The sequence below is a fragment of the Chlamydotis macqueenii genome, chromosome 19, assembly GCF_036417535.1.
Source record: "Chlamydotis macqueenii isolate bChlMac1 chromosome 19, bChlMac1.mat, whole genome shotgun sequence".
Classification (NCBI taxonomy): domain Eukaryota; kingdom Metazoa; phylum Chordata; class Aves; order Otidiformes; family Otididae; genus Chlamydotis; species Chlamydotis macqueenii.
Genome location: NC_141574.1, coordinates 7,945,940 through 7,958,504, shown reverse-complemented (window position 1 = coordinate 7,958,504; position 12,565 = coordinate 7,945,940). Strand labels below are relative to the sequence as shown.

General features: G+C 43.3%; 1 protein-coding gene across 8 annotated transcripts in view; it reads left to right on the top strand.

Annotated features, from left to right (window-relative positions):
- The window catches only part of CUX1 (cut like homeobox 1), a 275,849-nt gene that overhangs the window by 211,165 nt on the left and 52,119 nt on the right, over positions 1-12,565 (top strand). For 5 of the 8 annotated variants that reach the window (XM_086763224.1, XM_086763221.1, XM_086763219.1 and 2 more), the window contains 2 exons: positions 326-491; positions 1,146-1,202. The exons of 1 other annotated variant lie outside the window; for it this stretch is intronic. In XM_086763224.1, the coding sequence (XP_086619350.1) occupies positions 326-491; positions 1,146-1,202 (223 nt within the window). The remainder of the gene's footprint in view (positions 1-325; positions 492-1,145; positions 1,203-12,565) is intronic. 2 more of the 8 variants (XM_086763222.1, XM_086763220.1) reach the window with 1 other exon arrangement.

Genomic DNA, 12,565 nt, shown 5'->3' with positions numbered 1-12,565 from the left:
GCCTGGACTCGGTGTTTTTCCTGTTAGAACTGGTGAAACAGTTTGACACAAAATATGAAAAGCATGCAAATCTCGCACCGTCCTTCTGCCGTTTGTGCTGCCACGTGGTTCCTGCAGGAAAAAAACCCACGCTCCAGAAGGAAACCGCAGCAGGAGAAAAGCACTTCCATCCAAGAAGCTACTGATGTCTTTTTTGCAGTTTTACTAATTGACATATAAAACCAATTTGAGCGATATAGCGGTAAAGGAAACCAAAGTGACTTAAATTACCCCCCCCTTCCACATCCAATGTGTTAACGTGCCGTTCTTGGTTGCTTCACTTCAGGTATTGGGGCTGTCCCAAGGAAGTGTCAGTGACATGCTCTCCAGGCCAAAGCCATGGAGTAAATTGACCCAAAAAGGCCGAGAACCATTTATTCGTATGCAGCTCTGGTTGAATGGTGAGCTGGGACAGTGTGTCCTGCCCGCACAAGGGCAGCAACAAGGACAAGGTAATTAAAATTCCACTGTGTTGTTTGAGTTAAGGAGGAGGAAATATTTTTTTTTCTTTTTTCTTTTTTTAAATTTACAGTAAGCGAGACTTGCACCCGGTGCTGGTCCAGGCCTTACTGGACGTGGCAGCGTCCACCCTCGCAGCCCAGCTGGTCCCTAGGGGAATGCGTTGGGAATGTTTGCAAATGAAGCACTCCTTTATGCGTAATTGATAAGCAGCAGTTAGCAGTTCCTAATCAGGATGATATTCTCTAGGCGTGAATCTGACAACGTAATTCAAAAAAATTTTGGCCAAAGAGCTGGAAAATCTCGTGCGCTGTTTTCTAGGGTTGCATAGGGGATTTTTATTGTTCCTAGGAGAATATCGATTGCTTTCTCAGGAGGTGAGCTAGAACAACTAAGCTTTAAAGGGGGAATGCTGTGTTGCAATTACGTTTTTATTGTGGCTCTCTCTTATCCTAATGCCCACTGATACGGAAAGGCCAGACTAGAGTTTGGCCTTGGTTGTACCCCTGTAACGCCACTGCCTCAAATGAGCAGCGTGCCCTTGCCGAGATCAGCGGTTTGCTATTTGTTGAGCCTGCTTACTGTTTGGTTTGTGGTTTGGCATCTCCTTTTATTGTTCCCTGATTTTCCTCTCCTCTCTTATCTAGTCCTTCACTCTGTGACATCATTACAGGATTCCCTACAGCAGGGATGTGCAAGCTCAGGTAATCAGCTGGTTTCAATGATTTGCTCTGAAATAATTCTCTGTGCTTTTGTTACGTTTCTTGTGCTTTGATGCCGAGAGGTTTCTCATGTTTTGTTGTATCGTGCAGGAGACCCTTCAATTTTTTTATTAACAGTTAATTCCTCGTTCTCTCCTTGTTGCTATGGCAGATGCACGGAGTACACAGATTTAGCTGCATGTATTAGGTAAAGAGACTCTGTCTGATCTCAGAGATTGTTGGCTCTGTAGGGTTTTTTTTACCGTAGTTCAGCTTATCAACTTGACATGTGACAATGGCTGTAAAACAAGCCTTTCGTTTGTAATGTGATCTGCATACTCCAGCTGCCTTACTCACTGGCGTTTTTTTTTCCCACTTTCGTTTGCACAAAATCTGCTTTGTTAATCTGAAGGTGAGGAAAAGACCATCTTTCTTTTTCAAGCGTCATTAAATATTCCGAGCCAACCTTTTTTTTTTCTCCCTCTCCTTTCCGTTTGCGAAAAGCAAATGCAGCAAAGCTGAGTGTCAGAGAGAAGTGAATTGCCGAAGGTTTTAGAAGATGGCCACAGTATAGGAGGGAGGCTGGAACAGAACAGCTGTGTTCCTGCTGTTAGATACCAAACTCTACCCACACAGACTTTGTACCAATGACATGCTCAACTGACGTAAGCCACGCAGGCTGTTTTGTACTCCAGAAAAATACTCGTGCCCTGCTCTGTACTTAGAGCCAGTGCCCAGCGTTGGAGAATTATTGCATTTCAGACTACAGAGAAGGATGGATTGTACCCTTCCACCTTTCTGCCGTTCTGAAACACTGATTTTTCTGGAACTTGCTCTGTTCATTCTGAATATCCCAACCAAAGTACTTTTTCTCACTCTAGTGGGAAATTATTTTACATTCGAAAAGATTGTACTAGGAGAAAATCCGTTATGATATTCAGTCCATGTTTTTCTTAAGAAGAATAGTTGAAAATAAATAGATAAAAGCAAAAAAAAAAAAAAGCCCCTGGTAAAGACAAGTCATGAAAACAAAACCAAAATGGGAAAAGAATATTTGCAATCATAGGGCTATTGTTACTTATAGCAAGCATTTAGCAGACATGGAAATTTCCATTTTGTATGTTGCTGTTCGTTAAACGCGTGCCATTGATTACTTTTTTGTAGCAGCAGTACTACGCAAGAGTAACTGTTACAGCTATAAACACGTAAGACAGCATGGAAAATATGAGTAATTAATTGTAGCCATTTTAAGAGGAATCTGAAATCAGAGGAGCTGGGAAAAGGCTGCATTGTTATTGCTAATCATCATATTTATGACTAACTGTAATTATAAAAGATTGAAAGACAAGCCCATAGTATTAAATCCAACCACCTTACGGATTCCCGTGGGGATCGCTGGTAGCTGCAAGTGATTTCCTTCAGGAAGTTCAGTTTTGCTGCTGTGATATTTTGCTCCCCTCCCACGCTCCCAATCTCGTTTGTCAGTTCCTGCCCTTGAGCTAATATTTTGCGAGGTGACACGTTCCTATCGGTTAATAAAATCGTATTATTGATGAACGCCCTCCTTTTTTCCTTAAAGCAGACTTACAAATGAGAAAATGGGCTCGCGCCCTTCTCTTCCTCTTTTTCAATGATTAAAAATAAAATTGTTGTACACAACGTTCTTTTCTCGGTGCCTTTCTCTGTATAAAGGAATAAGGAAGGTTGTGACACCCCGCAGAACAAAAGAGCAAAACCAAGTTGTTTGAGTGAGGAAGGGCAGTCTGGTGATTGTCTTTTATTAGCAGCTGTTCTGTAATTAAAAGCGCAGCAAACAGTTTGGAAAAGGTAATAATAATTATGCATTTGTGAAAGATCCTCCACTCCAGGGCAGAGGGAAAAAAAAAAAAGACAGCTCTAATTTTCTGGTCTTCTGAGACATTTCCCAGGAAAATCGAGGCAGAAAAGGTTGCATACTTGTAATTTTAAAACAGAAATTAATCAGAACAATTTTGAAACGAGAAGAGGTCTGGAGCCTTTTCCATGTAATATAATTGGCTTGGAACTTGTTGAATGCATGAAAGGAAAGAAGTGAAATTAAACTAATACATTCAGTGGCTCCTGAGTGCTTTGCCAAGAAGGTCTTCAGTGTACAGAGTGTCAGCGTGCATAGTAACATCTCAGACTTTTATTAGCTGTGAGTATTTTCATTACCGTTTGGCACTGTTCTATCAAGCTCGCAAGATTTTCTGGATTTCTGACCCAGTTAGTTACACTTCTAGATCATAAGGTTTTGATTAACACTTCATTCATGAAAATCTGTTCTTTTGTCCAGTAATTTTCCGTTGTCACACGTGGACAGATGGGCCCATCAGTATTCTATACGTGGGAAAGAATGGATAAGCATTTTATTGATATATATTTTTAATATATATAATTTTTTTCAGATAGCAAAGAGAAGCCAGACTTGTTTTTCTTCTTTGAAAGGCATTTTGAAAAACCACAATCTATACCAAAATTACAACCACATGTATATCTGTATTTTCTTCCTGTGACCTTTCATCAAGGCTTCGGTGATTTTGTGCAAGTTTCACAATGAACCTGTTTTACACAAAAGTGGTGTCTGTACCCTAGGTGGTCAAAAATAGTATCACTGTGCCTTTTCTAACATTTTTTTTTCTGTGTATTTCTTTCCACCTAAATGCTCTAATGCCCTTGGGTAAATCTGCCTTTTTAATGATTTATGTGTCAAAAGCACGGACCAAATCACATGGAAAAAAAAAGTTGAATTAGTGTCACCCAACTGCATCAGCTTTTTTTCATGATGAATTTGGCCCTTATTTAGTTGCATTACTGGTGATCAGAGCTGGGTTGGATTTGGACGGTAGCCACGTGCCAGAAGAAGGTTTATGTGCTTGGATATTTTTCTAAATACTTATACTATGCATAGCTCGTATGAGTTTGTTTTATTTTGGGGTCTTACGTCTTTACTGCGCGTCTATATGACATTAAGACCAAGTTTCTTTTTCGGTGCTGTTGGTTTCTTAGCTACTCCCAGGAAAGCTGAATTTTTATTCACTTCTGTGTTTATCCTCCGTGAAGGACACATACTCTCTATATACTGCATTAAAGACTTGCAAATACTCAGGGGGAAGAAGACGTGCCTTTTTGGTGTGTGTTTCTGTAAGGGGCGTCTTATGACCTAATGTGGAAATCTTCATTTGCCGATACAGCTGCGGGTGATCTCAGGGGATTTTGAATTTCCCTTTTGTTTGTCTTCCTTTCTGGGTATCATCCATCATTCCTAACCTCATGCTGCTTAGCAATAGTAACACTCATGGGAGTTGAAGAAAGGATTATAGCAGCATAAAATAGGGAGCTAATTAGAGCTTGTTTCAGAATCAGAATCTAGCTTGAGATAATTGCGTATTATCTGGTGATTTAAAAACCCAAGATCTACTGTATTTAGATCAACTAAAATATGCATAAAAGCTTTATTTTCAAAATAAAACATTTGTAACAACATGGAGATTACTTCTTATTGTCCCCTGGGAAAGAAAATCTGAAAAAAAAATCAGAATGCGATCTATGGTTTAATGTAGTTATGGTGTGTGGAATGATGACGTACCCTCGTATCCGTTGTGTTTTATTCATGTAATACCTATTCCTATAATATTTTTCCTATAATAATTTTCTTCCTGTTTACCTCATAACAGAAGGATGCTGTCGCATTGACTCCTCTGAGATAAACAAAATGGGAGAGAACGTGTATTTCAGGCTTGCAGTCCAGGCTTACCGTCCTGATGCACTTATGGGAAGAGTTGACTAGCCACACGGTGGCAATGGAGAAGCTCTTACCCCCGTTTCTCCATGGTTCATGGTTCTTTCTTTCATTGTGCTGTCTTCTTTCAGACAGGCAGAGCTGAGATGGTGCTGCAGAGCACAACTGGGATTGGCGTGTGGAGAGCTGAATCGTTAGTACCCTGAGATCACATACGTGATCAGTTCAGTGATGCTGACAGATCTTCCCAGGATTGTTTTTTGTTGTTGAATCAAAAAGAAGAGAGCAGTTGTTTTGCGGTCATTTGCTGGCATTCTGGGTTAATGGAGCTGAACGACGTGAAGTGGTTCTGGTTAAGGTTGTCGATGAAATGGAAGAGAAGGGAGATCACATGGCTTTCAGTAGCTGAGTAGCTGGACTGTAGGAATTCCTTGCATAGATGGGTTGTGTTTGATGACCGATTTTTCAGTCTTTGCACTTGGTTAAGAAGGTTGTCTCCTTTTGTGCTAGCTGCAAATGTGTTTTCAAAGTTTCGAACTAAACAGCTAAGCCAAAAAGTTATCTTCGTGCTAACCCTGAAACCCACTGGCACGTCTTGGTGAAGTTTGCACATTCTTTCTGTGTGGTTTGAGATCGTGGCTCTGAAGCAGTTGGCCGTGGCTGTCTTGATTTCAAACCATAGGATATCGGTTGGCTCCTCATAAGGGCAGCTGTTGTAGTCTGTCTGTAATGCATGTGATCCTGTTCTGTGCCATTTCCCTGACATTTGGACCATGAAAACCTTTCTGGCAGCCTTCCTGGTATCAATAAAGCTGGGAGAGTCGCTGTCAAGGCACCTTACAGGGACCCGGGAATGCAGCGTGAAGCCAGTGTTTCGAGTTAGTTCTTAATATAACGTTGGCTATCGCTGCCAGCCATCGTCTGGTCAGCTCTGCCTCTCGCCTAGGTCTGTCCTCCCCAGGCTGTCTTGCGTGGCCATAGCCCTTTATCCCTCAGCGATGCTTTGTAAATAGTTCGTATTTGTAAGGAACTGCCTGTCCTAGTTGTGTTCTTTTCTGTCCATCGAACCGCCCAGTGATTGAACTTGCAGAAGATGACTCCATTCTCATTGTGGTCATGGCTTTACCATTATAAAAGTGCTGAAGTAAAATATATAATCATTATTTTCTAGGCAGATGGTCCTTGCGGCTGAGTTATAATGACAAAGCACCAACACACTTTTCGTATTAATACAGCAAAGAGGAGACTCGTGCTGGATTTGAAGGGAAAGTTAATTCACTCGCAAGTGTGGTCATGAGTCCATAGCATTCGTTTTGGAGAAGGTAGTCAGTCAGGTTGCAGCGATGTTTTATTTCTGTGGTTAATTTGGGAATGTGGGTCCTTTACGTTCACTGTCCCCTTACGTGTGTGCAGGGATCTCCAAGCACAGCACTCACGTGCAGCTCTTCACCGGGCACACTAATGCTTCCCTCTCAAAGTCTGCATTTTTAAAAATTACAATTAACGAATTTTTTTTTTTTTTTAAGCTGCATGAAAAAAGCAACTTTCCCTAACCATTATTGCTGCTGTGCTCCTCAGGTGCTTTAGAAGAGTAGCAGTTGCTAAGGAGTGAGTGTGGTTTGTGAATACGTGCTTCCGCTGCAACTTCAGCATCGATCTTGGCGTGTAACTTCCTTGCACTCTGTTCAGGCCTTCTTTAAAAGAAACCATGGCCGCTGAATATTAGACCTCTGTAAATTCCACTTTTCATCATTTCATTACTTATTACTTCATTAATTACCAGCATTTTCTTTTCCCTCTGCTTCTGTGTTTAGGAATGAGCAGCCTCCTTTGGGGAGGGGGCCCACGTTGCCTCCCCTCCCCGCTTCCAGACGCGGGAGGCTTCTCCTGCCAGCTGCTAACCACAGAGGAGCTGGCTGGAAAATGATGAGCTGATAACATTAGAAAGCCAAATAGAAAAATAACTGGAGCAGCACTGAAACGCGAGTGAGGCCGTCGCAGTGGTGCTGCGGCGCGGGAAGGCCAGGCGGCTCCGGGGGGGTCAGGAGCCAGGGTGATGGCCGGGATCTGTCCCCCGTGGGCTGGCAGCTGCAGAAGAGGTTGGAAAGGCTATTCTCCGAAGGGAGCGGATATTTTTCTCTTGGTAATAAGAGGCTCTGGCAGCTGGCAGAAGCTCATGTTGGTCTTCTGGTTGTCTGTGGGAAAAGAGGGGGCTGCGGGTCCAGCCGCCGTGGCCACGCGGCTGCAGCGGTGGGACGGAGATAGCCATCGCGCCTTCGGCCGTCCCTGGGCAACAGCCCTCCCGCTGCGCAGCGAATTACAAAATGCTCCTCTGCTGGATGAAAATTACCTTGCTTTCAATTCAAAGAACAGATAATGGGCTATTTTCCTCCCAAAATGCTGGAGAAAAGGTGCACCAGCACCAAACAGGCGGGTTGTTATCCCCATCTTGTGATGGGGATGCAGCTACAGAGCAGCTGTCTTCTTCACCGGGTAGCTCTGAAACAGGGAAATAAACAGCCTGTTAGACCCTAACGACGAAATCCTCTTTGATTATAGAGTTATAGTTATGTATTACTTGGTAGCAAATCATTCCTAAGTAGAAAAAAACCCCAGAAAATTACCAGAAAATTAATATATTCTAGGTTGCCTTCTAGTCTATCCTTTACATTAGGGTGCAGCAGAAAAGGAGAAAACCCGATGAATTTGTCTCACCTAATTTGATGTATATTGGAGGGTTTTTTAATTTGCCAGCAGCCATCCAGAGAAACAGCAAATGAAAGAATGCAGTGGTTATTTCAAATCTGATGAGAAACACTTCCATTGAAAAAAACACCAAAGTGGATTTGAAATCAGATTTAAATAAAAGTGAAAACAGAAAAATATCCAATTAATAAGCCTAATGAAAGGAGAAAATGTAATGACAACAAGAAATTAAAAGTAGGTTGACAAGTATAAATACGGGACATGTACTGAGATATTGCTGACAGCGGCGCAAAAGATGCTTGTTTCTTTGGCTGCATCTATAGCGCCCTGTGCAGTGGTTGAAAAGAGTGATGGTTCCCCAAAATAGATTGAGCACTCGTTGATGCTGTTTATTGGCAAAACCTGAGCACGACAGAGTATCCCCGTGTTGCTGGTGGTGGTCGGAGTCTCTCCTGTGAGGCTGTCCCGGGACAGAACTGCTTTGGAGAGTGATGTCCTTGCGAGATGCTCTTACCAGCTCTCCCCACAGGTATCCCAGCCCCGCTGCGGAGCCCAGCCAAAGCATCCTTCTGTCATGCGCCGTGAGATGGTCCCCTCTGGTATCTCCAGAGACATCCCCCTTTCCTTGCTTGCCAAAGGGAGGGTGGGGTGGGTGCAGCGGCTGGAGCTGCCCCCTCTGCCTCCTCCTGCCTGGCTTTGCACCGTGAAGGAGGTGGGAGATCAGCTGCAGGGTAGCCACCGTTGTGTTTTATCTTTGTTTCTCTCTTTTTACCCCTCTGGAACTCGGGTCCTAAAAATAGTGCAAGTTTGAACTGGCAGATGTTTCGTTTGTCCTTTACCAGAGGACCAAAATTAGCCTCTCATTTGGCACCTAAATAAAGCAGCTTAACTGCCTTTGTGCGAACTTTGCAATTACTGTCTATTGAAGTTGCAACGTTTTGTTGTGTTCGATGGGGCAGGGTATTGTGGAAGCAATACCAGCACCTAAAAAGCCACCAGACCTTGAAAGAGAGAGGGTGAACAAGAAGGAGCCCAACTGTTTTGTTTTGGGGTTTTGGTTTGGGTTTTTTTTTTTTTTAACTGAGGCAGGTGGTTTTTTTCCTAATGAAGGTTTCATTTCAAAAAAAAAAAAAAAGGAGCAAAAGTAACTTGGAAATGCTCAGAGAGCTGTCTATTGTAAAGGTAAAAAAAAAAATCTAATAAAAGGACAGCAATGGTTTCTCTAATTTTCAGAGAAAAATCTGCACAGAATGCCTGAAGCTGGGTTAGCAGTGGGACTCCCCAGGGGCAACAGAAAGATGTTATAATCAATTACCACATCATAACACTGATGTATGATAATTACTGAGTGTTCCTCCTGAGATAGTGCAGCATTTGGCTGGGATGCGGCTCTTTCATGGTCCACTGCCTGATTAATATGCAAATAATAGGCTGATTGCATGATGAATGCAGAAAATGAGTTCGCTGATAACGTGAGCACCGAAGCGGGAAGATGATAAATTACTTTTACTGACTGTCCTACATTAAGTACCCTTTCTCAACAATTTTATCACAAATTAAGTAAAGCAGTATGGCGAGATTATGAGGATGTGTAAAATAATGTACCTTAATAGCTTTTATAATATTGTTGCGTACAATGTAAATGTCATTTTGTTTCAGTACTTCAGCCGGTACTCCTCCCAAAAAGGAGTGCGGATGGTACAGCAGCGTGCAGGATCTTCTTCGTCTGCTTTCTTCCAAGAGGAAGAGCAACCCAGTGTGCCGCGGCTGTTAGACAGGACTTCACCATCGGGGAAGGCAGGCAGTCATTAGCCTGGGATCTGTCCCGTATGGATCTTGTCCGTAGCAGATGAATGTCCACATTGTTTAGGGTGAGATACATTTAAATGCAGTGCACAGGGCACATACACATGCTGCTTCTTGCTCTTGTCCGGAGCAGAGAAGAGGTTAAAATCTCAAAGGAGGGTATAGAAATACCTTCACGCTCAGGCTTAGGACAGAGGAGGACAACAAGCAGTCATAAACACGGTAACATGTTCAAGTGAGTCTCTGCTCACAAGGTCAGCAAGTCAGCAAAGACAACGTAAACTGCAGCAGAACCCCTAAAAGCTCTGTTTTCCAAAAGGTATTGTGCACACGTTTATTTTGGTTGTACTGAAAATGTAACTGTGTGGGGTTTGTGGCGTCTTGATTGATTGCTTTTATGACATATTTGGTTTAATATTCAGAAAATCCTTAATAAAGCTTCTGCACACAAGCTGTTTTAATAATAAGATTATTGAAAATATTTTCCAGCAGTTATTTCTAAATATTGACTTCTGACTTAGTTACAGAAACACAGAAAAATTTGACTATTAAATAAAGATTAGCAGAGTAGAGCGATGTCTTTTAAAGCAGCCATGATTTTGTCATTAATCACCTAAATTAAAATCTGATTTTTCTAGTGGTTTAGAGGTGATATGTAAAAACAACAACAAAAAAAAGTATCATTCAGCGTTCTTTGAAGCAGAGGCCCTGCTTTTGGCTCAGGGAGCTGTGCGGGAGCAGGTGGGCATTTGGGGAGATTCTCCCTTCGTGCTTGCTGTGCGGTTTACCTCTTTGTAGACGCCTGCTTTTGGCCAGTGAGACTGGGGCGGATTTGGGGCTGATGGCCTAACCACCATTGCTCTCATGTTTTCTGAGTGTGTCTCTACATCCAGCTAAAAAAGATATCTCCAATTCCTTTTTGGTTTTCCTTCATTTGTTGTAAAATAGCACTTAAAATCATGGCTGTGTAAAGACCTGCTGGTTCCCTGTAGGCCGTTTCAAAAGTGTCCCTTAGTGCTTCTTGAGGGTTTGGTCAGGTGGTGCAGTTGTATGGGGGTTAGTGTGTCTGTTCCAAAGTCTGATAGATCTCAGTGCAACTTCTCATTTCTTAACTCCAGTTGTATCTTTCTGCACAAGATTCTGGACATCCTGGGTGTTCAGACTGCCCTTCGTAGTGATCTGGGCTCCCCATCTGAGCCCATCCACACTGCAGTGGACAGCCAGGTGCCAGAGTCCTCCTAACTCCGAAGTTAGATGGTTTGAGTTTATGGAGCCTTACAGTTGTCCAGCTGTCTTTGATGTTGCTCAGCCGTTCCTCCTGTACAAGTATCTGGATTTGTCTCCCCACGTACAGGTGCAGCACACTGCATTTATTGCGCAGAACTGAACGTTTCAGCTGTTGAGGCATTTTGCATCAGTTGGACACAACACACCTCTCAGCGATAAGGCACTTGCTGATGGTGTGGGCTCAAGGGATGTGTGTCAAGGGCTACAAGTGTTCACCAGCCAGGGTGTTCAGCAATGCCTTCCTACAGCCAGGGAAAGAGGCTTGAGACCCAAGTGATGGCACTGGCATACTCCGCATGGCCAAGGCTTTGGGAGAGGCAGCTGCAAGGAGGAAGATGTGACCCACTCAAAGCTTGGGAGCTGAGCAAAAGGGTCCCACTGCCCTGGACCCTTGCTGCACGCTATCCAGAGCGAGCAGGCATAGATCGCACAGCAGCTGGACGTGCCTCTGCTTGGTTAGAAAGTTGGTTGGATGGCCCTGGGCACAGGGTGTTCTTCAGTTGTCGTTCCGCGAGCAATATTTAACTCACAAGGCTGCACTAGGACTTTCCTCATTACGCTAATGCTGGGGCTGGCATTAAAAAAACATCCTTTTGCTAGTGGGCTTGCACTGCAAGTGACATCAGGAGAGAGATCCAGATTCCTGGTCTTAATCCCTTCCACCCGTGCTGTGGTGCAGGTGCGTGGTGGCCGGTGCCTGTTTCTCCAATCTAGTTCACAGATTTGGCTCCCCTGAGCACAGGGACAGCACAATTGTAGTGCAGTGTCAGGCAAAAACAGAGGCAGAGGATGGAGCCAGGACAGGAATACCTTAAACTGATATTGGTGCCAGTTCTTGGCTATGAGAAGTTGCAGTCTTAATGTAGATTTGGGCACAACAGTGGGATTTCCAAGACTGTCCGAGGCATTTGTGGTTGCGCACTCATTGCAAGAATTGGTTGCCTCACTTCTCTAAGCACTTATAAATGTCCAGCTATAAATCTCTCTTCATGGGTCTGTCACCAGCTCCCATCTTACTGGTCTTTTCTGAATCTGTTTTCTCCAGCTCCTTCTGGTTTCTCGAGTGGCTGAAAACATACTTTTTCAATACAAGCGCAAAGCTGACATAATTATTGAAAATGTAACATAAAATTGCAGCAAAGCGTTGTAATCCTTTAACAATAGTCAGAAGCAGGTTTTTCCGAGTACTTCTAATGTTTACCTTCATCTGTCAGATAGTTTAATGTGCTCCTGTCATTTAATGTACACTCATGTGCAGAATGGGCCCCTTTATTTTTAGTATTGCCCCAGTAATTTTGGGGTTAACCAAAGCTGGTTTCGTCCCCTTCCAGTGCAGATACACATATATCTGCGTGCTTTCCTAAAGGAGTTTTCTTTTGATCCCTCACCCCATCCACATAAAATTTCCCTCTGAGCCAAGACCCAAAATAACGTTTTCCCCGAAGTTACAACATTTGTCAAACAAACAAACAGAATCTTTATGGTCGTAGTGGAAATCGGTGATCATAGCTATGGCAAGTGCTTGCAGCGATGACTGCGCGTACCTACGCACTTTACATCGTTATGTATGCACACTGCAGGGAGGTTTGTGTGCTCCCTGCGTCTAACTGTGGGAGTTCAGAACTGTAGGGAGGATCGTATTTTCATAAGCCACATTAATTTGCAAATTGTGAATAGGCGAGGTTCACTCACTTAAAGTGAACCCACCAAAGCCACGCGTGCAAGCGTTCAGCTTTCACGCCTGTTTTCTTTCAATTAGTCAGAGAGGGGTGCGTTGCAGTGCTGTTCCACGAATGCCGATCAGATT